At 39.1% G+C, this 26798-nt stretch overlaps 1 protein-coding gene across 2 annotated transcripts in view; it reads left to right on the top strand.

Moving 5' to 3' along the window:
- The window catches only part of TMEM163 (transmembrane protein 163), an 86335-nt gene that overhangs the window by 26220 nt on the left and 33317 nt on the right, over nt 1–26798 (top strand). For both annotated transcript variants that reach the window (XM_039703011.1, XM_039702930.1), the window contains 2 exons: nt 25174–25217; nt 26358–26449. In XM_039703011.1, coding sequence (XP_039558945.1) covers nt 25174–25217; nt 26358–26449 — 136 coding nt within the window. The remainder of the gene's footprint in view (nt 1–25173; nt 25218–26357; nt 26450–26798) is intronic.

Below are 26798 nucleotides of genomic sequence, written 5' to 3'. Positions count from 1 at the left end.
TTAAGTGAGGCTCATTTAACCTTGTTTAATAGAGAAGAATCATTTGTAAAGAGATTTCATTTATGGTTTGGTACTTTGTTTTTCTTGGAAGAGGTTGCTCCTTGGAAGCATAAACACATTTTCTGCCATAAAAAATGTTTAAAGCTAACAGTTGGACATCATCCTTTGCTAACTCTCAAGTGACAGAGTATAGCAGACAGGGCTTTGCTGGTGTCTTCTTGAACAGCAAGCAGCATTGTTAACTGGACTTAGGACACCACACAAACAGAAACCTAGAGGGTTTTGTGTCCCTCTCTTCCCTCACCATCCCTATTTCAATTTTTTTGTGGTAATCATGAGTGCCCTGGCTTAGCCCAAGTTCACTGTAGGACTTGGTAACACACCCCATCTACTGATGTCTCCTGCAAGCAGAGAGTAGAGATGTCTCTCCCTAGCAGAAGAGAAGATGGATTTTGTAGATCCACTTTTCCTTGGATCCAGCCTTTCCTCCCTCCTGCTAAGTGTTTTGTTCTGGACCAGGGTGAGTCCCTGGGAACCATGTAGGGGTACACCTCATTTGCTCAGATTCATCAGGGGTATGACACAAAATGGCATTTTGCTGTCTGTGGCTTAGCAGAAGCTTCCTTTTGGCTTTTTATTTAGCTCTTTGCCCTAATGGTGTTTTAAGTGGTATTTTTAATTTGGCATACCTGGACAATCAATATCATTAAAATGCATTTTATGGAGAAGCTATTGAGTGATTTATTCAGAAGATGCAGAGCATGGACAGGAGATAATTGTGATCCTTGCCTATATAAAACTCACATTCTAAGCACCAAGTCTAACGACAATAAAAAATCCCTGAATTTGCAGTTGTAGCTATTAATCTTTCTTAATGAATGTAGGGGGTTTTATACCTTAGTTATGCAAAAACTGTTTTCAGATGGGAAGATTCTGAATTATTCATGTTCCAGTCATGCATCAACACATATGTGTCCCTTGAGAAACCAGTGCTGTGTATTCTGCTGTTTGTTGTTTTTGGGTTGGTTTTGTCAATATTTTGTGGGGAGACTGGCAATTAGTAAACCAGTGTAACAGAAAACTGCTCTCATAATGGCAGACATGGAAAAGATAAGTAATTTGACCCACTGGAGAGGATTATGTTTAAAATGTATTTGGATTTTATTTTTTTCTGTTTATTTTTTATCTCCCTGCTAATTTCATTCTTGTTATCTTTTAAATAAAATCAGCAGTAATAGGATTACAGATCCATTGAAATCCATCTCTGCAGACTGTGCATGATGGCTGTTGCTATGCAAAAGTGATGTTGTCTCATACTGAGAAGATTCCAAAGATTCTTGGTGGTACATTGTACCTAAAAAGCACTTTTCCCAATGATGACTCCTTCAAAGGTTAGTTTTTTATTTATTAGACTATGGGCTCTCCTCCAAACATTGCAAAGTACTCTATAAATAGGCACAGAAATACAAACACCTTTAAATAGTTTGCATGCACAATGATTCCTAGCAATCCAGTGGTAGCCTGGATTTCTGTGTGTATTTGGAGAGCACAGCTGTTCTGCCTGGAAATGCTGTCTGCCCTGGAGCTCTCCCTCTATTTTGTGGCCCACCAAGGAATTGTTATTTGGGGACATACAAAATTATTTAGGATAATTAGTTAGGCAATAGTGACTTCTGGGTTTCTTCCAGCAGTGACACTTCATCTGAATGGTGGTTTCAGGGACAAACTGCTCTGGTAACATGGATCAAATCAAACAGGGATCAAAGTGGTTCACTGATTTATTGATGCCAAGTAATTAGCTGGCAATCAGTAAATTGTACATTAAGGATCAATGGCAGCAGTGCAATGGATAAATCACAACATTAGGCAATTGAAAAATGTCTATTTGCAACATCAAACTCCCAAGTACTCTTGTACAACTAACCCTAACCTCCCCATCCCTTCATTACAGAAATAAAGTTTGGAGCCTCCCCTGGCCATGTGCTGGATGTGTTGCCCCCCCTCCAGTGGTGACAGATGTGAGTGTTCTGTGCGTTCTCCAAGGCACATCCCTGGCACTCCCTGAGCTCCCTGTGTGCTCTGGGTCTTACCTGTGCTGTTCCTGGTGGTGTCCCAGCTTGGAGTGCTGGCTCCACGTGGAGCCTGGCAAGGAGGCTGCCCAGCAGCTCCTGGGCAGGGCTGCAGTGCTGCTGGGGGGACTCCAGGTAGTGCCAGGCACCCTTGGATTGCAGCTGCTCCCATGCTGTTTCCTGCTGTTGTCACAAATGCTTATGTTTCTTTCTTTCAAAAGTTTCTCCATTCTTCCCCTCATTTCATCCTCTTTAGCAAAGCCAGTTTTGGGCACACACTTTGTTTCTGCCTTCTCACCATTCCTGTAGGGATTGCTTGAATCCTGACATTTTGTTCTCATAGACAGGAATGCTGAATGTTCACCCCCTTTCAAGTAAGTGTTTCAAAGACAGATGGATGTTTCTTATTCTCTCTGTTGTGAATTCATCAAGGCAGGCCAAAACTTACAGAGCTGATTGGGCCCTGCAGGGATTGTTATGCTTTGCATTTTGTATCATTCTCCCTGAAATCACAGAATCAGGCAGTGGCAAAGCTGGAAATGGAACCCCAGAGATCAGACTCCCAACTCCTGGCCTAAGTGCTGGAGTCGTCTTTGTCTTCTTGTGCTGGAATTCCAACCTACTCCAGCCTACTCAAGTTTTTCTGAAGTTCAAGATAATTATTTAAGTTATGATGATAATTGGTAATATATCTGTTTCTTATTTGCACGGAAGTCTCCAAGCAGTTTTTTCCTTTCAGAAATAGCTTGATGTTTAATAGGCTTCCTGTGGATATCCATATCATGAGGGACCTGAAAAAATCTGATTGTAGAAAGAAGATTCTTCCTGGGATTTGATTCTTTGTGTTGAGGAGTAAGAATTACAGCCTTCAGCATTTCTGGAAACCTTGGAAGGTGTAAGTGTTGGCTTAGCTAAAGAGCTGAGTAATTCACTCAGAAAACAGTGAACAGTCTGCAGAGTGGTTTTTTTTTTTTTTTTTTTCCTTCTGAGCTCTGCCAATGTATGTTATGGAAAAATGGCTAAATGAGGAAACTCATGAAAACATTTCCTCAATTCACACCTCCCACTCAACTGACAGTTCAAAATCTGAGTCAGAAGGGCTAAGAATTGCTCAAAAGTACTGTTGGAATTTGGCAAGGACTTTGGAGCTAGGATTTTATCTCTAATTTGTAGTAAGATAGCTACTGCTGTCATCAGCTGCCATAAGTTGACCAGTGAAAGTCCTTCACTGAAGATTAATGGTTCCAATTCAATTTTTTTTTCTAGTTCACTTATTCAGATTTTTGGTATTGGAAATCCTTTGAGGCTCTGTTTTGGCAGGAGAGTAGCAAACTGCTGTTGTGTTAAATTCAGCTTCCTCTACTTGCTCCATATTTTATTAGATTGTGTTTAACTGCACTGTCCATGGCTGCAGTCATCTAAAGAATTGCAATACTGCTGGATTGCCCATGTGATGGTAAAACAAAGAGTTAGTCCTGTGAGCACCAGGAGGCAGTTTTGCTTCAGTGTTCAGGTGTTTGTAGGCTGATGTCTGCCCAACACACCATTCCCTGGGACAGGACAGCCACTGCGGGGTCAGGAGGGTCAGGTCCTGCTTCACCAGCCTGATCTTCTCTAACAGCCCAGTTAGTGGATGAGGGAATGGCTGGAGTGTCTGTACCTGGACTTTGGTAAAGAAACCATCTCCCACAGCATTCTCCTGGAGAGACTGGCTGCTCATGGCCTGGACTGGTGCAGTGTGCTGGGTAAAGCCTGTCTGACATCCAGTCCCAGGGAGTGGTGACTGGAGTTACATCCAGCTGGGGCTGCCACCACTGGTGCTTCCCAGGGCCCAGCCCTGTCCCAGCCCTGTTTAACACCTTTACTGATGATCTGGACAAGGGCATCGAGGGCATTCTCAGCAAGCTCATGGACAACACCAAACTGGGCAGGAGTGTGGATCTGCTGGAGGGCAGGAAGGCTCTGCAGGGGGCTCTGGACAGGCTGGATCAGAGGGCTGAGGCCAGCTGTGTGAGGTTCATATGGTGATCATGAGAATTAGATATAGTGGGGGGAAGAAAGGGCATCTTATTCATACAACTTTGGTTATTGTTCTTTTTGGCTTCTTCATTGATAAATCCAAGGTTTGCTGGATTATATTCTTAGAATATCAGACTGGATGGAAGGGGATAGCTTGAAAAAAATGGTAGTTTCAGATTAAGCAGCAATATTATATATATTACTTATTTACATTTCTTTATTTGAATTTTTAAGATTTAGTTACCATTCTACACAAACGGAACTGCCTCAGCGCATGTGCTAGAGCTTGAGTTGAAACTGTTTGGTGGTTGAAATCTGAATTTATTTTCAGCCCCGTTGTGTTAGCCATCTCCAGGATGATTTTAGACTGCAAGTTGCTAAATCGTATAAAGGTCTGTGTGTGACTCTCCAATGGGAGTGGAAAAAAAGTAAGTTTTTTTCCTAGGGATTTGGTGTGTGCAGAAGTATTTTCAGCAGCAAAACTGATACTACACTGTACCAGAGCAGGATGAGTTTTGTACTTGTAGAAATTTTACTCTGGTCTTTTGTGACTGATTTTTTCTTTAAAGTGTGAAATGGAATCTGATCTGTTTGACCATACATGGTTGTTTTTCTTGTTTGGTTAAACAGAACTGCCGCAATATAAGTGTGGAATTTTAATTCTAAACTCACTATAACTTAGCTTTGATTTGAGCAACATCTTACTCTGTATTACACTTTTATGACTTGTTTTTGGGAAAGGAATGACCACAAAAATACAGTGGCTCTAAACCCACTGGAACATCCAGTATTTATGTGGAAATTTTAATGAGTCTTTCAAGAAAAACCCTACCTCTGAGTATTTAATATACTTTAGAAAATTATGTGTTGCAGCAGGCTGTAGTGGCATGACTGGTGTTACTAAGTGCATCTGTTTTGCTCACAAACAGATAGAAATACAAATTATTTTTGTTGTTGACGTTAATATTTATGTTTCAGGGTCTGCATATGTAATAGGAATTGTGCTGGAAAATGAAGTCTGTTCCAGGCTGCTTATTATACATATGAAGCTTTGTACCCGTTGTTTTATTCCAGTTATTTTAAAAATAGAAATCAAACAGATTTCTTTTTTCCCTAATATGCATATTGGATCTGATACAAGGACTTTTAGACTGCAGACAACTAAAGAACACCTTTAATTTCATTATTTTAACTTGAAAACTCAAGTGCCTTACTTCTTTACAGAAACAATTCCTCAAGGATGTATAGGCAGTGCTGTGAGGTGAACATTTAATCCAGATGTTTCTAAAGTGCTCTAAGAAAGCCATCAGCTCTTGTTGAGCAGTTTGTACGTGTTTATCTTTTCTTTCTGTCAAACCAAAAAATCTAGTTATCCAGCAGGAGAATGCTATCTACAAGGACTACAGGAAAATAATATGCATTGTCTTGAGTTTACTTAATCTACAGTAACTCAAAATATTAGCACATTACACCATAAATGTAACATAGGAGGTGTTTATGATATAGGCATGTACAAAACATTTTTTGGCTTGTTTTGTTTTTGTCCAGATTTCCAATCTATACCCAAGGCACCCAACTTCTCCAACTGCATAAACCAATGCTGACTTTCCCTGAATATCTCTCTTGACTTCAGTGACCCAAGTTCAAATCCAGTAAGTACTTGAAGGTACTTGAACTTGGATGATGTCTTTGTGTAGTGGTTTTGGTTTGCCAGTTTCAGATTTAGGATTAGGTGAGACAGGATTTAGGTGAGATAGGATTAGGAGAAAGGTTTTTGTGGCTCTGGAGCTGCTGGCAGGACGTTTCCACGCTGCTGAAAGTTCAAACACACTTGGCTGTGTCTGCTGCTGTCCAACGTGCTGCAAATGCTTGACTCAGCAGCAAGCAGGGCTGTGCTCTGATCCATCCTTTCTCTGGATAGCTGCCTGAGGTATCATTTTACTGGTCTCAGTTGCATCAATTCGTGTTGCCTGCACGCCAACGTGCTGCAAATGCTTGACTCAGCAGCAAGCAGGGCTGTGCTCTGCAGCTGCCAGCACTGATGCATCCTTTCTCTGGATAGATGCCTGAGGTATCACTTTACTGGTCTCAGTTGCATCAAGTCGTGTTGCCTGCACATTGCTGCTGAGATTTTGGGTGTGGGAGAACCTGGAACAGACCTGGCATTTTTATGCCTTGGAAATAATGGAGGAGGGAATGGCAGCCACCAGCTGGAACAGCCAGGAGCAGCAGCCAGAGCTCTGTGCCATGTTTTGGTTAGCTGGGAGTAGGTGAAGGAAGAAAACTCTGCTGCTGCTAGGATAAGTCTGACAGCTCCTTCTTTCTGTTTCATCCTTTCTGGCTACAGATGTCGGATTTATCAAGGAAGTTGCAGTTTGGGAGAGATTCACTAGTTATAGATGCAATATCTGGGTGGACATGGGGAAACTCAAACCCCAGAATTAGAAAGCTCTTATGTCAGCTGGTCACCCAGCAACTGCAGTTTAACTGTGTGAGGGAAAGAAAGGAGCTGAAAGAAAGTCTGTAAGAATGAGTAGTTATCAATTCAAGTGATAGTGAAAAAGAAGGTTTATCCAAGCACATACTGGCTGATAGTGCTTGTTTGTTACCACATGTCCAGCTCTAATGGAGACAGTAGTTCAACATTTCTTGTTCAGCCCATTTGGCCAGTAGATTGAGTCATTTTGATACCTTTGTTTATGTGGTATTGCAAAAAGCATGTAGGCAGCAAGAGTGTGTAGAACACTCATGCCCTCCAAATCCTGGAAATACTGATAAAGTTGTAACCTTGCCCAAACACATCAGAATCCTCAAATTTCAATTCTTCTGCCACAGAGTTTGATCATATGCAGAAGTTAGCATGTACTTCTTAGTGGCAGTAACCATGTTGTGTGAAAAGGGATTGTCAAAATACATATTATGTACCAGGGCATAAGCTGTTCTGGCAGAATGAATCCTGTTAGCATCATATGGATATATCCCCATGTTTATACTCTTTTTGGTCTGGCAGAAAGGGCTGCATGCTTCAAAGGCACCATCATGTAGCATCATAAGACTGCCAAAACCAGCACTTCATTAGTAAAGAAGTGGAAAATACTTGCTTGAATTTCATGTCAGGATGAAACATTACAGGTAAACCTGACTGATTAATAAGTTCCTAGTAGGGAGCTTTATGAGAGAAAATTCCCAAGTAAGTGTTTCTGTTCAGGAAGAGACTGCATAGAAAATTGGCTTAAATTAAGAATTGTTTCTTGATCATTACAAATGCAAAAATCCCTCCTGTGTCTGCCCTTATCTCTGCTAGCAGAATGAAAAAGAAGAAAATTCCCACAGCTAATAAATGACACAGAGCTATTAGACATCACACTTATTTTTATGTCTGTTTACACATCTGTCAAGGAGTTGCTTACACATAATTTTTAGTGAAATAATGTTATTTTAATGTCCTGTCTGGTTGAGTTTGAAGTCTGGTAGACCTCGGGTATCTGTTACCCAGAGCAGTTAACACAAGTAGGTTGTTACAGCTGGAATATGTCATGGTTGAAGGATTCCAGAGCATCTGTGGGGCATTCCCATATTGCTCTCCATGCAACATCCCAGGTTTTTTAGAGAAAACTCTGAATTTTTTTTCTTTGCTCTTCTATGTATTTTTCATATGCTGAAAACCTACTGAGGATAATTAGCAAATAAACCTCTGAAAAATTATCTAATTAATGGGAAATTGCAGTCATGGAGCTTGGCTCTAGAGTTGAAAGGAACTTCTGTGTCTGTGTGCACAATGGCCCTGTGTTCTTTCCTTAAAGGATTTCAGGGATGTAAAGTGATAGGTTGGGAAGGCTCTAAATATTTTCAGAATTAACCTATAATCTACTAAAATAATGAGAAAGGGCGTTATGTATAAAAATCTTAGCCAATTTAAAGGAGATATTAGATATGGCTGAAATTGCAAATTTCTGTGTGGTAGTTTACAGAATCAGGACTTCCACTTGATATTTATTGGTCACATTCATCAGAATCCTTTCTTTAATGCTTATTATGACTAATTGACTTTTTTTGGCCATCAGATTTAAGAGTAGCAAATTTTGTGCCATCTCATGTGCCAAAAATTACTATGCTCATAAGCTTGATATTTTCTATTAAAATTAACTTAATCAAAAGAAAATATAACATTATGTTTCAAGGTTGCATTGGTTTGCTTAATGAAGATCTGTGTTCATATAGATTAAGATGTGTTCATATAGATTAAGAGTCCTGGGAGAGCAAATTGAAATCTGCAGCTCCAGCCCTGCACGTGCTTCCTTTTGTGACTCTGCACGTTTGGGGTGGGTGCAGGTTTTCAAATGCAAATGAGAGAATCCTCATTAAATGGAACCTGGGCGTGTCAGTTGGGGTTTAGAAGAACCCCGTGGCCTTTTCCCCTCAATGCAAAGCTCACCGTGGCACAGGCAGAGGCCCCCACGCTGCTCAAGCAGCAGACAGGGGCTGGATGTGATGCAGAGGCACATCCTCGCGACTCCAGAAGGAGCAAGTGTTGATTGAACACATTTGCTGAGCATCCCCTGAGCCCTGCAGCTCTGTTCATAGCACTTGCCTTTGCTCTGGAGGGAGCTGATTAACTCCATTTCAATGCTACAGCAGCCACCAAAAGTGGGCCTGACAGAAAAATGGGAAGATGAAATATCTATCTGCCTATCTATAAATAAAATGCAGGGAATGATTAAAGATGAGTCTGACCTTATTTCATGCATTCCCTTATAGGTCTTTACAACATTGCTGTGTATTTGCCAACAAAAATACCCTGCTCCCCAGTGTCATCTGATTCTGCAATATATGTATAGAAGTAATAAAAAGTATAAATATGTGTTGTCAGACCTCAGTGGAAGCTCCATGCTCTGCATGGAAAGGAGGGGACAGGATAGAAAGCTCACACAAGAGGATGGTTTCTGTTGTGGGTGGTTTTACATTATAATACCTATGTGAATGTCTTCATAGGCCTTTGCAGTGAAAAACTGATTTTTTTTTTAAAGGGCTGGCTGTTCTTTTTTCTCTTTGTTTGCATATCTGTTCTTAAATTGTTTTAATCAAACAGAAAACTGGAATGTTTTAATTTATTTCTAAGTTTGTCTCAAATACTTTTTCGAATGTAGAGTTAAAAATAATGGAGTCACCGTTACAGGTTTACAAGTACATGCTTTGATACTCACCTAGAGACAGATGGGAGCGTTATTATCCTAAAAAAAACCCTATTCAAAGTTTATAATTGATAACCAAAAGGAATTAAAAATTAAAATATCCAAACCCGTTAATTGGAAATTTCCACAAAATATTCACTTTAGAATATTGAGAAATTTGAAAAAAAATGACACACCTTAAAAAATATTTGACACACCTTAAGTTGTAAATAAGTTATTTTGAAAGTCTTGCTTTCTGATATACCTGAATTTTTAAGGACTGAAAACTAGTTGACACTGCTTGTCTGTGCTCAAAATAGAGAACTCCTTACTATGCTGCTTCTCATAAAAATATTAACATTTTTTCTGGTTTGCCCTGTTGAAATTCTTCAATGTTCAGTGAATAACAGCATGACTGATCTGTGCAATATTTCTTCCTCTAATAAAACTAAGAGGAATCCTGCCCCCATTCCACAAACAATAGCTGCATGAGATATATTCAAGATTTATGTTCATTTATACAATATTTAAAGTGAGAGCGCTTCCCAGCATGAGGAGATGTCAGTGTTGTCATGGCAACAGATGAAGATGTGGCAGGATGGATGAAGCAGGACTCAGCCCTGCCCAAGCTGGAGCCAAACCTCACCTGTGGCTTTGAGCCTCTCCTCAGGAGCTGGGCTGAGCTGCTCTCACTGTGGGAGGTGGGAAAAGGAGTAGCTGGTCTTGGGGGATGAGTTTGAAGAGTTTTTTAAGCCTCCACACAATTCCCCTTGTTTTCCTCCCTTTGAAGCGTTTTCTGCTGGAGACACAAGGCTGAGCAGGGATCTCTGGTGATGGGTGCTGACAAGTGTGACTGTTCCTGTCTTTGGTGGTTTAGGCCAGCTCTTCTTCCCCCATTCTGCATTTCCACAAATGTCACAAATGCCATTTCTGTCAGCTCGGTTTGGTTTACCTTCCCTCCCCCCGAGGCATGTGTGATTGTGCCTACACACACATGGAAAACACATGGAAGCATTTGTTTAGCACCTTTCCTGAGCTGCACTGTCCTTTTCTTCAGGTGGAAGATGTAAACAAGTGGCTAGTTTGCATTTGATTCCATGTGAATTCTGTTCTGTACTTCCTTACAGCTTCTCAAATCCTCAGTTACACCTAGGGGCTGAGGGAAGGTTTTGGCCAGTTGTTTTTACTGTTTTTCAGTATCTGAGCAGCTTTAGGGATGGTGCTTGTTCTGCAGTAGTTTCAAAAAAAGCCAAAGGCAAAATAAGAATAGATATTTGTGCAATTTTCGTGTTCTGGTAATGGAGTTATGCGTCACAAGAAACATTGCATTAAAATCTATTACAGGGAGGACCTGCATCTTTAAACTAACATCAAGGTATATAATTAATTGACCAAACTCTAGGAAATCACCTCATCTCTGCAGGACTTGCTGTGCAGACACTCCTCTTTTAACATCTTTTAATGTTTATAATAATCTGTACAAACCTGTGTAATGACATTACACAGGGTTTCCTTTGATGCTGTTTCTAGATATTTTTATCAGTATTTTCATTCTGGTTGTAAAATAAAAGGTGAGTTACAAATTGTTCTGCAAGTTACATTAGGGTTTCTTTAAGAAAGAGGATATTTTCATTATCCTTGTTGTGATAAAATTTTACATGGATCCCTAAGTAGTTTTTGGAAGTTTAAGGATGAACCAGTACCTTACTAATGTGCTTTACTTTAATGTTGTTTTGCCTATGGATCAGAACTTTCTCACAAAGTTAATTTTATAAGAAATAGAAAGTGTTCTTGGTATGGAGCTGTACAAATTTAAAGTGGTGCTGAGAGGAAACAGATGCTCTACATCCATTTCAGGTCAGCTGCCAGAGATTTAAAAAAAAATTAACACCAGCAGATTTTTTTACTATTCTGAGAGTTTGAACATCACAGAGTGTTAAAGGCCCAGCCCCTGACTATTGTCAGATCTAAATTTGCAAATAATCAATGTGACTGTAGTTAACCTTTTTGTAAGATGAAAGGATCTGAGTCTGGTTATTGCTGGATGCCAATTCAGACTTCTGTCTAAATCTGCCAAACTAGTTGTATCAATAAAGGATAAACACTGTGTATTTTACATAGGTGGAAACTGAATGATATAGGGAAACTAGATTGGCACAAACAGTCAATTTGAATGAGTGTTAAATGTCTGATCTTACTGAGTATTTATAAAATTGTTTCCATTTGTGCATATATTCTTCTAGCTGTCTCAATGAACTTTTCTTTCTGAGACTGCTCTCCATGGTACCTGTCATGAAATTAATCATCTGGCCTTTGTTCAGTATTGCAGTTCCCAAATGCCAACACCTGTTTTTACAATTTCTTTCACTGTAGAATAGCAGAATTCATTGATTTCATTTGTGTCAGTATAAAGCTGCAGAGTTTTAATCCTGAATTTGTTAAAGAACATCAAAGATAGGGATCAAATAATCACTGTTTCTTGTTGTTCCATGACATGGAATAATAGCAGAAACAATTGAGAAAATAATTTGTATTAATGTATGGCATGAACAAGGATAATTCACAATTTTATTTAAAGTTCTTGCCATCATATTTACTTAATAACTCCAGATAAGCACCTTTTACTCCTTTATTTTGTTTGCTTTTGAGTAAATGCTTCATTTGCAGCAAAAGCAATAACTGGTCAAAAGCCATTACCCAGTTCTTAAGGAAGTGGCTTATTTTGGACCTTACTTCATCAGTATCACACCCCAGCAAGTCATTATCTATTGAGACTCTGATATTGAAAATATTTCCAATTGAATTAGTGTTAATGAAAGTGTTCTGCAAATGCATCTGAGCCAGTGATTATCAGATCTCTGCTCAGATAAGCAGTGAGATCTCAGCTGTGGGCTGGTGCTGTGCCACTGTGAGATGAGGTCTGAGCCACCCCAGCACAGGGGAGCCAGCTTTGGACAGTGTGGGTGCCAGCCAGAGTCATGGGCAAGATCAATTTTAAAAATAATTATAATTGTACAGGAACAGGAGAACACAGGTATTTCCCTTCTAGGCTGGAAGTTAGAAGAATATTAAAAGCCATGCCACTGAGGGAGTTTGCTCATAATTCCCACTGTAAAGTTTGTAACCTGTTGATTTTGTTAAATCAAAGCCCAACTCTAACAGTGAAATCAGGTAGGAGTCAGTGTTGGCTTCAGCACACAGCTGGCCAGGTAGGGATCTGTCATTTTGTTCCTGTTATGACAAAAGCACATTCCAAAGAAGCCTTTTATACAAAAGAGGGATGCTTTTTGCATCCTGGGATGCATTCCTGGGAAGATCATGCATGTGAAGGAAAAAAAAAAGTAAAAAGTAAATAGATGGAATTTTTAGAGTATGATTTAGTCCTCTGATCCTTTCCTCCTCTGAATTTTCCTTGTTGTGACTGGGATCCATCAAACCACGGTCAGGACTTTGATTACATCAGTTTGCAATGTTGAAAGTGAGCTGTCATTCCAAGAGCTCATGTGTGTTCCAGAGCTTTGGATGACATAGCTGGGAGAGTTGTGCCCCAAGATCCCTCCTGGACAGTTTGTACAGTCTTGTGGCTGATAACTCACAATACAGTGCTAAATGCCACAGAATGGGCTTGTAGCATACCTAGTGACTGATCCTGAAACATGGCCCTCCGTTTTTTGTCATGTGTTTATAAAAAATGCACAGGAGGCCAGAAATAAGTAATTATTTTCTTTGAAATGATGAGCCTGTAGATACAAGCATATTATAAAGATTGCTTTCTGTGTCATAAGAGCTTTTTGACAAATGGGAGATTGCAAATCCATTTTGCAAACATTGTTAGAACTATGTGTGTGCACTGTGTATGTTCAGAGTGATCACCTCCTTTCCTGTACCAAGATAAATTCTTGCTGCAGAAGAACTTTCAGAAGTGTTCTTAAGGCCCTTCAAGACTTTATGTGTGAACTGTGACTAATCTCATGGCTTCCATCTGGAGCAGCTGTGTCATTCCTACTTCCTACCCCAGAGGAGTCTGAGCTCTAGCTCTGAATTAATTTTTTTCTCTCTGGAGATCACTTTCAATTGCCTTTTCTTTATTTTTTTTTTAACAGAATGAAGCAGTGTATTGCAGCATATTTTTAAAGTGATAGTATGCAGAAGGAAGTAGTCAGGATGCTTAAGAAGCTGTTACAAATTCTCATTTGAAGAAAGGATATTATCTTTCAGCATTTCAAACCTGTATTTGCAAAATAATGTTTTCACTTGTAAGTTTTTACTTGTATGTATATGCTGCTTGGCATAACATATTTATCCTGGGAATATGTTTGTAAGGCTTTTCAAGAGCTTGCTCCTTGGATTTGTTGTGCATGGAACAAAAAAAATAATGAATGTAGTTTGAGTTTTATTGACATGATTACATGTGTAAATAGTGATGTACAACCTTGTAATATCCCTCTGTCTTATCATCACATCTTTTATGATATTATCTGGACTGTTTTCTGTCCAAATAAATGAAGCTCATCTCATCAGAGAGGATTGCAAGTCTTCTGTTACTTTGATCAGAATTAGCAGAAGATGTGTCAAGCCAATTACTCTGAAATTGGGCAGATGCAGAGCAGTGTGGTATGTCAATCACTTTGTGGGTTTTCTTTTAGTATTACAACTCTGGCTCTGCCAGGGAAGCTCTTCCCAGTTTTGAATTGCTGGATATGATTTCCTATTGCTGCCTGTTGTCAAGACCATGCAATTGGAAGAAAACTGCAACAGTTATAAAATGTTGAGAGACACTTTATTTAGAATTGCCACATTTAAAAGCTACTACCAGAGTTTGTTTAAACAAACACAAAATGAAGGAAATTTTCTAGTAAGGCTCATATTTCATTTTAATTTTTGCTTAATGACTTGGAACTCACAGCTGACATGATACACTGGGTTGCTCTTGGGCTGTAGACCAAGCCTGAGTGCAGAGCTGTTTTATGTGTGCTGTGTGTCTGTGGCATCCTTGCTGTCAGAGCATCCCCATGCAACAGCACTGAAGCAGGATTGATGACAGGGTTCTTTATTGCAGCCCTTAGCAATAGATTGTTGAGATTAACACATTGTCTGAGCAGGAGAGTTGTCTGAAGGGCCTGCAGTTCCTCCCTACAGTTACATTGAACAGAGAACCAGCAGACAATTTCTTCTCTCCCCAGAAGGTTTGTTTATATTTCTGCTTAGAAAGATAAAAGGTTGCACAGAGGATTTATTTTTTCTATTTTTCTTTTTGACTTTTGATCTGTTTAGCAGAATTATTTCTGTTCAGAACTTGACTGTTTAATTAAATTTGTGCAAGAAGGGTGAATTTTCATTTCTTGGTGGTTTTTATTAAAGGAGCATTAGTAATCCACTTCAGACTTGAAGATTTCCTGGCATTCCAGCAGCTGTACAAGAAGTAGAGCCAGAGTCTGCTATCTTTTAGTTGGTGAGCTGAAATCAATCCATTTTACTGGAATTACCTGGACTATTTCACTGATTTGTGAAAATAACATAATTTTCCCTATCAGAGGTGGAAATGTTAGTGTAATATTACCTTGATCATGACCCATGATAAAATATATGGAAATAGGTGGTAAAATCTGCCATTTGGTCTAACTGAATGAACAAGGCAACATTTTCAGTCTTCTCTTTATTTCAAGTTACCTGACCATAGGAATGAGTTCTTAGTGTAACAATCTAAATGATAAACTGCCACAGATTATCTGACAATACGGTAAATATAAATGAATATTGATAGGACAGTACTGAGATTAAATTATGAATAAACTTGCTTATTCAGAGAGACCATTATTGTTTTGGCATTCTGTAAGGTTTATTAGCAAAAAGGACCAGTTAAATTTATTATAATTGTGACAGTGTGCTTAGGTTCTGAGAACAAGTCCTCAGGCTCCTACATACTAAAATCGTCTGGAGAAGGCTGGTCAGATGTTCTTTCTCACAGCCAGTTAAGTATCTAAATTTTTTCACATCAAAAGGCAACTTTACATTGCAATTCTGTTTGGACATGTATGTAAAACCAGGTTTTAAAGTTTCTCCAGTAAGTCACTGAGCTGCCTGGGATGGTGCACTCCTAATGTCCCTTTATAAAAGGAAAATCTCTAAGATTGTGCTGTATTCTGGCAGCCTGCTTAATTGTACTTGGCAGCTTGTTTTGGCTCTGGAGCTGCTCACCAGCCTTCTAATTAAATAGGGGTGCCCTGATATGTGTCTTGTCTCTGAAATCGATAGGGATGATGAAAAGGGCTGTGAAGGCAACTAATTATCTTCAACAACCAATGCTTTTCAGTTTGGATCTTCCCTGGTTTTCATATTTCTTAGTTCATTAAAATGCTCAGAGAACAAACATTTTGTATGAGATGAAAAGTCATGAATGTGAATTTCTTCTGGTCTTGTGCTCACACACCTTGTTCCATTCTTGGCACGTTCAGGAGAGCCATGCATAGAGAAATAAATATAAATATATTTATATATATAATATAAATCTCCAGCTTTGGTTTTGGTCAGGTGTGCATGGGCTCCAACCAGGAGCAGCCTTAGGTCTCTAAATCCCAAATGTAGATGTGAAGAGAATTTATTCTATTTCTGTTTGTCTTCCTCAAGAACAGCATTGCAAGACAACCACCTGTGAGTTAAGGGAGGAACCAGACAAGAATATCAAGGAAAATGCCAAGCAAATACCTTCTTTTACCTTCATAAAAAAAAATGGAACACAGATATGTGGTTATACTAGAAATGGTTTTTTAAAAAAGTTTCAGCCTGCCTTTTGTGTTCTCAGATACTTGCGTTTGAATATAATTTTTAATAGCCCTTTCTTACAATTTTTTTTTGGGTGTATTCATTATTTGGAGTCCAGCTGACAGTTTGAATGGACTCATTTTTTTCTGTTCCAAATTCAAAGGGAGCTAAAATGAGTGATGCTTAAAATAGTCACCTTTGCATTCATGGCTCCCACTGCATTTGTGTTCTAGAGGTTTCAGCAGGACAAAACCAAGCTTTAAAACCTATCAGTGGGGGTGCACAAGTCACATCAGTTTCAGTAATTATAATTACATTATACTAATGCAAGTTAAGGGACAATGCAAAATCTTCAAAACTGATATTTTTTTCAGCACTTGATACACTTCTGAAGACGTGCTGTATTTCTCTATAGGAGGAAACCTGCTTTGATTTTCAGAAGTCTGTTCAAATACTTTTAGTATAAAAATAGTCTGTCACAACTGTTGAGCTGTGGGAATGCCATAAAGCTCCTCCAGATCGTTTCTAATTGGGGTAATTTTCCATGGGTAAAGTTTGCAGTTCTAAAAAGGAAGGCTTTGACAATGTGAAATATAAAAGGCGGGTCATAGCAGGACACAGTTTGTTCAAATAGATAAGATATTGATGGTGCCTGCTGTCACTCTTTGCAGAATTTCTCCATCCTTTTGGGGTAAAATGATTTTCCCTGGATTGTGCAACCCCCTGGACTGTGGAAGTACTTGCACCCTGTTTTAGGGATAGGAATCCTAGGGAAGGAGATGTGGAAGGGTTGGCAGCAGGGTGTGTGGGACTGTGCATCTACCTACCTTTTCACACAGTTACACTCTCTCCTCAGAGCTCAGTCCTTCTGGATTATTAAATTATTCTGGATCCCTGATCTTCAAATATCCCTGATCCAGTTCTGTTTCCTTTCCTCTGAAACAGGAAGACTTTTTTTTTTTTAGAGTAAATTTAATTACATGTCTCTAATGACCTCAAACCCCATAACTTCCTCCACACACACTGAAAGGAAAAGTGAAAATCCATAAAATAAAATAGATTCTACTTTGTTTGGAAAACTTTTCATGGTAAATACAAGCTGTTGAAATGCATTTCTTCGTATGATGAGCTGCTTAAAATTTTACTGAAATTCTAGGGGAAATAAAAGAACTTTGATCAAAGAATTTGCATAATCACCTGGAATTTCAGTGGAATTTTTTATGTCTGACAAATTTCTATTTGTTCATAAGTTGAAAATTCATCTGTGTTGTATCAAGGATTGTAGCTACTAAAAAAGAGTTCTTACAGTTAATGTGGAAAAGTGAGAATTTAGCCAGTGCCTTTGTGGATTGGTTTTAAATGCTTACCATGGCTAAAATGTGTTTATTTTCTCTACATTTAAAGGCTGCTGGGAAGAGTCACACTGGAGTAAATGTAAACCATAGATAGGGCCTTTTTTTCTTATTTAAGAAGTGTTTTTAAGCTAAAGGATAGTTATAATAGTTCTAGAAATATAGATATACTTCTAGAATGTGATATAAGACAAAGCTAACTAAATCCTCTCTTGATCTGCATTCTCCATGTTGCACTTCTCTCAGCCAGTTTGTACGGAGCAGAGGTTAGATTGCAGTGTGATTCCAGGAATTAAAACTGTCTGTCTGCTGCTCTGAGGATACTTAATTATTATTTATTTTTTTTAACAGCAGCACTAATTTATTTTAATGCTCTTGATTTCTAAAATACCCCTGCTTGCTCATAGTCAAGTTTGAAATAGTAGCATGAAAATAGAGAGCAAAATTAAATAAAAAATACCATGAATCTGGAACTTTGGCACTTAGACATTTCTGATATATTTCTTTTTTCTAGTCTAAATCTGGCAGATTTAAAATTTTTTACCTTTTTAAAAATGAAAACAGTAGGCTTCTTTACAGGAATGGAGACAAATAATCCTGTCAGGGGCAGGGGATGCAGTTCTCACTGGTTATGCTCTTTTAAGTGTGCTGTGCTTCTAAAAATAAAAGTTATTAACAATATTTTTTCTCTTACAGATGCCAATACACAGTCAGTAGCACAGCAAATGATATTCATACATTTATTGTTGGCTGTGCTGCAGTTTGCCTGAATCCTTGCATATAAATTCTATGTTAATACATCTGAGCTTTTGTACAATATCTGTCTTTAATTATCTTTTTGAAAGGATCTCTTCATCTTTCTAATGTGACCACAGGACAGGAACTTACCAGAACCTGAGAATAATGGCAGTGTTTCATCTCTTTGATTAACAATTCAAAACCTGCAATGACTGGTAAAAATGTTTAATCTGTGTCCTAGCTGTTACAGGTTTGAGGATATATTTATAAAACATGAGTTGGTTGAATCCCTATGAAGATGCCAGAAAACCTTTAGGTCAGATAAGGGTCTCACCTCAGTGTCCTGGCTTATTCTGTTAATTTTATTTTAAATTGACTGGTCAGACTCCCAAAACAAATTTGGGTTTTTTTTTTCCTTTTGTGCTGAGTAGAACCTCAGTGCTTCTCTTGCCTCTTGACTCCAGTCAGTGAAACAAAAATTGGAAGAAATTTTGTGTTTAAAGAGTCTCCCAGGCCATTAAATCTAGATAACCCTTGTCTGGAAAGAGCAAGTGACAAATCTTGGCCAGAGGCTTTAGAAACAGCTGTTGAGTGTTTCTGATATCACCCAACATTTGTGGTAATTTGTGGCTTTTTTAGCCAAGGTACCACTCCTTCCTTGCCCCAGTTCAGGGTCAAAGAGCTTCCTTTGGTTTTGGAAGCTCACTCCAGGCTTGAAATTACAAAGCTTGTGGATTGTAGGCATAAACTGCAAAAACCTGCCTGGTAAATACTCAGTTACAAGGATTTGAAACATTCTAGGCCATTTCAGTTGTTATATTTGGAGTTGGGGCATCAATAATACATAGTTTCATTAAAAGACAATGTGCTTTAATGTCATTGCAGTGAGTTATTTTGGGCATTTCAAGTGACCCCATTTGAAATACAACAGATGAAAGTATGCACCTGTATATTCAGTTGCAGAGAGTTTGCACCACATATCTAGCTGGTTTTTTATAGACCTAAAAGTTATATTATTTCTATTCTGAAATGCCAACATATGCATTTAGTATCCTGATAAAGCTGGAGCTGTAACATATGGGCCCTCCTTTAGCTCCGGCCCCCTGGAAAGCCAAAACTAAACAAAAAGACCAAGTCCTCCTTTGCTCTGATTTATTTGTGTTCCCTTTTTTTTGAGATGATCTTGTTTGGAAACAGAAGGTTGGCACCTGAGAGAGGAAGCACGGGCGTGTGTGAAGCAGTGGGATGCCAGACAGGAGGGATCCTGCTCTCTCCTGTGCTTTGCAGAGCGCTTGCACATGCTGGAATATTGCTGGAATATTGCTCCTGAGCAGCTCTGGAAATTGCTGCTAACTCTGCCTGGTGGGAGTTGCCTGATTTCTGCCTTTACAAACAGCTTTCCCTAAAGAAATGGTTCCTGTTTTTCATCTCCAGCAATGCTGGGAAAGAGTGCCACAGAAAATGGACAGCTCTGGTATAGTTTGCTGACCATTTATTAGTGCTCTACTCACTGAAAGAGTGGCACGGAAGGCTTGCTGTAGGTAGAAGATATTTCAGCAGCTGTTAAAAGATATCCCAGTAATTATTTTTTTCTTTTTCTGAAATCAGGGATTTCAGTGTCTGTGTGTCTCTGTCATTCAGGGGCTTTATACCACTTCTTTATATCACTGCTGTGCTCAGTTTGCTGTGTGTTACAGCTGGGTCACTCTGTTCTCCACAAGGGTAATGTTTTCATAATTTGAAAAGTTATCCCTTGTTTTCTGTAGTAGGATTATTTCACAGTTCAGGACTGGGCAGTCCTGTGAGTTTGCACAGTCTGGCCCATTTGTGGGACATGCCAGGGGAGCCTGGCTGCTCTTTTGGTGGCAAAAAAAAGGTGAAAACAAATCAAACACAAGTGAATCTGCAGCCTAAGTGAGGTTGAGGACTGGTCTGTTTTGCTGTTCTTGGTTCTTTGTTACTATTGCTGAGCACCATGGTATAATGGATAATCAGTTTCAAATGGAAACAAAAAACATGTAAGCAAAAGGAGTTTGGGGAGAACTGGCATTTCTTTTCAAGAACCACAAAAGCAGGTGTTAAAAACTTCTATAATTGAAACATTGAAAAATGAACCACTTAATATAGAAAATACTGAAATCAGCAATAATAATAGTAATAAATAATATTAAAAAATCTGCTAACATGTGAACAAACTGGAAAGAACTGTTTTGATTAAACTCAAGGGAAAACATTTGAACAAAGTCCTGAAACTTTCTATAATAATAATAATAATAATAATAATAAATGAGGAATACATTCAACTTATATATGCTGTTGTATCTCACTGAAGAAAATGAAGTTATGGAAGCTTGCAGCTGCTAAAGATTTGACCTTTGCCAAACAAACAAGCAACATAATTAACTGCATAATAGACAAGGAAAGACAATTATTCCTGGAAGGTTTTACTAGTACCAATAGCAAAATTTGTTACCTTAATGAATCTGCAGAGATTTTTTTCAGGATACCTTGAGGATTTTTTTGGTTTCTTTGCCTGAGGGTGATGCCCCAGGCAGTGGCAGAGCTGAAGAGTTGATGTCTGGCTCTAGGGTGTCGTTCCCTCAGTCCCAGAGCTGAACTTCCCCAAGGATTGAAATCTCCCAGGACTCTCCTGCAGCTCATTCTGCACAGCGTTGCTGTGGCACCTTTCAGGCAGGTGGAAAAATGAACCCTCTTGGGGACTTCTTTACAATTGGGGGTGAATTCTAATGAGATGAAGATCCAGATTTGATGTGCATGAAGTTTAGGCTTCACTTGGTAGATACATCAGAGTGTGATGGTACTGAGCAGAAATGAGGGCCTTTACCTTGTTGATGCAATATCAACTGAGCAAATGAGCCAAAGATTTTGTATAGATAATTGTTTTACACTTATGCCAGTTACTTTGGTATAGAAAAATGGATCTAGAAGGATGACACTGAGGGATAGCTCTGGATGTACCCATGAAGATAAGGTATCTGGCAGACTTGTGTCTGAGATACTGAATGCGTGGCAGCCATTTGTATATGCTGATTGCAGAAATTTAATGCACGTGCATAAAAATCCTTAAATTTTGCTCTACTAGAATTTTGGGGAAGGGAGAAGGCACCTGAGGCACCTGTTGATTTGGGTCAGTAACATTTGTAACAAGCATTAACACTATGACATCTCTGTTCTTTGCCTTCAGTTGTTGTGAGGGATTTTTTGAAAATAACTGCTTATTTGTTTTTCTCTGTTTGGAATGGATTTAAATAAACTCTGAAATATTTGTTGTAACATTAGTTTTAGATGTTTTACCAACACTAGGCAATGCAAACAGACTGTATTTCAGTCTCACTTCTGATTCAGCAGAACTTCCAGTTCCTCACGCTCGTGACTGTACAACCTGCAAGATCTGCATTGTAATATATAGAGACATAAACCCACCACTTTCAGCAGTGCTCACATTGCCTGATTTCACTGATTTCTGCCAAGTGCAGGTCATGTGCTTTTGAAGCCTTGGTATTTTATGTGCTGACATCCAAATGTGTCTTTCAGAAAGCCTAATTTCAAAGCAAACATGATGGAGTGATTGTCCCATCTAGAGGAGCTGCCTAAAAATAACTTTTCCCTTTCTGAGTAGGTAAGGGGAGATTTTTATGACAGGTGGAGGAGCAGTTTTTATCCATCTCTCATTTGTAGTCAGACTCATCCCAAAAATTTTTGTGTGAAAGTCCTGGAGTCAGAGTTAATTTTATATCCCATTTCTTGTCTCCTAGCTTTGTACAAAAAGGTGCCAGGGAGCTCTCCCAACTCAGGGGGGAAATGAGAGTCCCAGGGTAACAGCAGGGTCCTCACCCTAGAACAAATTTGAGCTGGATTAAACCTGCCAAAGGCTGGTGGCAGACTAGATGTCTGGAAAGTTAAATTGGAACTATTCTGTGGAGTTAAAGCCTTAGTTACATGATTTCTCTCTGAGGCACATGAAATGAATAAAACCCTTATTTTGTTGAGAGTAGAATGTGTGGGAAATAGGCTATTTTTAAAAATTATTTGGAATTACTTTGAAAGGAGTGAAGGAATTCCAGCAAAACCTGACCTACAGGCCAGCAGACTTCACAAATTGATATTGCTGTGCAGGTGGAGACAGAGGCAGATTTGTTGCTTACTGTGCTGGCTCTATTTTTAGCTTCTGACTGCTTGCAAGTTCTGTTTACAAATGTCAGGAAAATGCATTAGGATTATCTGCTTTATTGTAGAGGTAATAAAACATTGTCCAATTTAGCCAATCAAACAGCTAAAAGCTGGCTCCCCCTGCCATGGCAGTGCAGCTGCTCAATGTGGCTTCACAGTGGCTTTAAGATGCCTGCTCTGTTCTTTCCTCATTTTTTGTTTCCCACCATTGTTCTGGCTCAGTGTGGATATTTGGAATCTCTGGGGGGTTTTTATTCCCATCTGGGAGTAGCTGAAAATGCACTTTGGGAAGAGGGAAGTTGAGAGATCAGCAGAAGCTCCGTGGCCCATCCCTGCAGTGCCGTCCTGGAGCCCAGCAGTCACTCTGGAGGCAAAAGGACCACAAGTATTCCTCTGCCCAGGGCTCTCAAATGCTTGGCTGCTAAGAAATCCCTCCCCAAGAGTCCTTTCAGTGTCTGCAGTGGGAACCAGTTGTTTTTGTGGATGTGGTTGGCCTGGTGCAGCCTGTACTGGCTGATACCCTGTAATCCAATATTAGAGCTGCTTTCACTGCCACAGAGCCTGGATTTGTGCACAAACATCCTGTTTAAGCTGGGATGACTTACTAGGGGGCTTTGTGACTGTTCTTGCCAGCTAGAAGTATTAATGTGCTTAAGTCGGGGCTGAAGGTGCTTTTACATTGTTATGTGACACTGGAAGAAAAACAAATGTGTTGTTTATTCCATTAGAAAAGCAGTATGTAAATAAATAATATAGAAATACATATTTCCAGTGCTTCAAAGGTCTTTATTACTTTTATTATGGCCTTCTACCAGTAAAAGTTAGTGTTGTAGGATGCCAGTCCTAGTAATATTCACTAATTAGCAAAAAGGTTTGAGCAGAGTTGTGGCACTGTTATTTAATACTTGTTTTTCATTGCTGTTTTAGATAGCTCAGGACAAACAGATTGTGTGTTACTGCTGTGATAGAACACATAAAATAAAAATAGTTCTCATGCAGAATTCCCTGTGCTTTAAATATACCAAATATGTCCCTTCAAGCATCCTTAAGGTGTGGAACTGCTATCTATATGCAGTTCATCACCAGAGAAATTACATATTCATTTTTAAAGCAACCATACAATTAGTTAGTTTCAAGTCTGGATCTGAGTTGGGAAAGAAACTGGCAATTTAGTAAAAACTGAGGAGTTAATTCCACTAGAGGGGTAAGCTAGAAATAGGAGTAAAAGTGTTGCTTTGAACTGCATCATGTGGAAGCAGCATTGACAGGAACATTGCAAGTTTCTATGTACCTGTGAATCCCCATCTTTTTTTTTTTTTTTTTCAATTTCTGCTGATTTTGAAACTGTATGCCTCTAAGGAGGCAGACAATGAAAATTTGATAGGCAATATATTATTATGCAGTGATGTGTTGAAATTTGCAGATCACTGGCAAGTCTGACCAAGAAATACAGCTTCTTTTTTATCTAGGGAATGAAGTGTGGGAAATTATGGCTTAAAAATGAGAGGGAGATGTAAATCTACACTGTTTCAATACTCTTCAGCTTTGAGAAAATTGGAGTCTGGAGTGGAACCTTGATGAATTTTCTTTGTGTTTTGGCTAAATGTAATGATAAAGTCCAAATGTTTGTGACATCTGGCTTGCTCGTGACCACACCTAGGTCTTAGATCAATAACAAAACGTGTTTTTTCCCCCAAGAATTTAATTTCTGTTTATCCAGATAAGTGCCACAGAGCTGCAGCTTGCTGTTACTGAAAAGAACAGTCAAATCATAGTGTCTCTGTTCTGCCAAGCTGCTCTAATGAACACTGAGAATTAGATATTGTATTTGTCAGCCTGAGATTGACAAAGTCATGGATTAGTCTGTTTTTTGGTTTATTTGTTTTATTTTCTACAAAAATATGTTCTTATTAAGTTAGCTGATATCTGTTCATATAAGATCAGGCAAAGCAATCCTTTCAGGCTTTATTTCAAGCCCTCCTAATACTGGAGCTGGAGTTGTGTGAGTTTATTCAGGGAGCAGAGGTTCAGGTGGCCCTTCACAAGCACAGCAAGAAGGATGGAGTGCTGAGTGCCTGGGAGCTTGGCTGGGGTTGCTGTGACCCTGACAGCTGCATTTGCTGAAGTCCCATCTCCAGGAGACTCCTGTCCCACTGCTGCCTGCTATTCCTCTGGGCTGTTGAACTATTTGTTCTGGCACAAGCCTTCCTAGAATTGGAAACTGAGGTGATGAAATTAGGAAATTAAAACCACAATTTTTAAAATTGTGGTTTTTTCATAGGTATTAGCACATTTTTTGTCTTGGTTATTTTTTAGAAGATACTGTGTGGTCAAAACCAGGGCTGGTAAAAACTTTTCCTACTGATATTTTTGCATTGGAAGCCCCTGCAATGGTGGAATCTGCAGCATTTCTTGGGGCTGTATGAGTTACCCTTGGGATTTTTGCCAAAAAATGGCACTCTGGAAGTCTCAATGGGCCTGGGTGGTTTTCTGTCATCCAGTTCAGATGGCCTGAAACTCCTGACTAGAGCAAGGAGCACTTTGAGATGTGTTAAGTTTTCTGAGAGTTTGATATTGTAGTTTCAAAATTGTTCAAATCTAAACCACAGCTTGTTTCACGAGCAGATTGAATGCTGCCCAATCTCCCCCACTACAGTTTTGGAAGAAATCTCTTCAGTGTTCTGACCATCTCCTGTGGCACAAGGTGTTTTTGTAGACATTTCAAGTGTTGGGTCAGGTTGTTCTAGTGGGAATTGGGTGAAACTAAATGCATGTGTTAAAACTGATTTTGTAGCTCTTGAACAACAGAAAAAGAAAAAAAAATGCAAAGAAGGTTTACAGTGATTCTAAATAATATTTTCTTTCCTTCAGCTGTCTCCGTAATGAGATACAGTGCATCATCCTTTGGATTTGCTGTAAGTAGAGATACAATTGAAATATTATCTACTCTTTTTTTCTTTTCCAAGGGCTTTTTCTGAACATGAAATACTGCATTTTTTTCTTGTGGTAAGTTCATGGAAAGGTGTGCAATGTCAATAATGGATTAGAAAACATATTGTTAAAGTCAAGTATTGGAAAGGGTGGCAAAGATACTCTAATTCTACTTTTCCAGTTTCTGCCCATTAAGTGCTATCCTGGAGTTAAAACCCGTGCTTATACCTCATTGTTGGTAGATGTTATCCAACAGATATGGTTTTCTTATGCAAAATCTCTCAACTACAAATCACTTTTGTTGTTGAACTTGAACCAAATTCTGAAGTTCCCTTCTGAACTGCTCCCATTGAAGCTGATGGTAAGACTGCACTTGACTTTGGGATGACAGCTTTCCTCTCCAGTCCTTGCCATGACTTTCCAGATTAGTGGCAGAGCAAAAATTTCCTAACGACAAGCAATGACTCATATCAAATAATTTATCTTTAGCTTTCAATTTTGAAGGTCAGATTGACTCTGTAGGAAGTTTGACATGAAACTGAAGGTTCTTACAGTGGGACAAGCCTGGTTTTCGGTGTTCCTGACATCACATCTGCATTAATTGGGAATACAAACATGGCAATTTTGTTGATGATACAGAATAATAAATTCATATAGGATGAAATCTGGGTGGGATTTTGGAGAAAAAGTTAATATTTTTTACTTGGAAACAAAAGCTATTGGAGGAAATTAGTGACTGCAGGAAAAAGGAATGCTTGACAAGCATTTTTCTACACTTATTTCTTTACAGTCTTTGCATTAGGATCATATTTGTATTTTAACTCTTGGAGTGCTACAGTGGTAGATTGTGGGGTTTGTTTTTTTCTTAAGTTCTTTACAGGTGATAGATTAAAAATTAAATTTTTTTAATCCTTTGATTGACTTTCTGAGCTCTGAAGTGTATCACTGTGCAATAATACATGGCGAAAATGTGAACATCAATTCAATAAACATAAACTGTGCTTTCATTAAAGTGATCTATTTGAAGCTGCTTTGTGCCTGTGCAGCAGGACGGTAAATGCACTGCTCTTAGTGCAGGGCACATTGAATGGCCCACAGGACAATTGGCTCTGTCTCTCTTGCAGTTTGATGCCACCCTGGACGTTCTGTCGTCGGCGATAGTTCTGTGGCGTTACAGCAACGCGGCCGCGGTGCACTCTGCACACAGGGAGTACATGTGAGTACCCAGCACTGCTTCTGCCTCTGGCAGGGGCCTGCAGAGCTTTTGCTGTCAAGCTACACATTCCAGAGCTCTGACAAAAACACTTTGTTGTGTCAGCAAGTGTTCTTTCCTTCTGCCAGCTCACTGCTCGCTCCCAGACATTCAGCCCCTCTTCAGGAAAACCTCCCCGTGCTTGTGATTTTCAGTTTCTTTTTAGCCCCCACAGCAATGGTTGGGCCATTGCAATTTGGTTTCCCTTGCAGCACCTCCGTCAAGTGAACTGTATTTGCAATCTATAACAGATTTGTAAATCTTTCATTTTGCTTCTTACTGAATTATTCTTACTAGAGTATGTTTTTGAAAT

The sequence above is a fragment of the Passer montanus genome, unplaced genomic scaffold (assembly GCF_014805655.1).
Source record: "Passer montanus isolate IOZ18808 unplaced genomic scaffold, ASM1480565v1 scaffold1, whole genome shotgun sequence".
NCBI classification, from domain to species: domain Eukaryota; kingdom Metazoa; phylum Chordata; class Aves; order Passeriformes; family Passeridae; genus Passer; species Passer montanus.
This window is presented reverse-complemented; position numbering and strand designations above follow the sequence as displayed.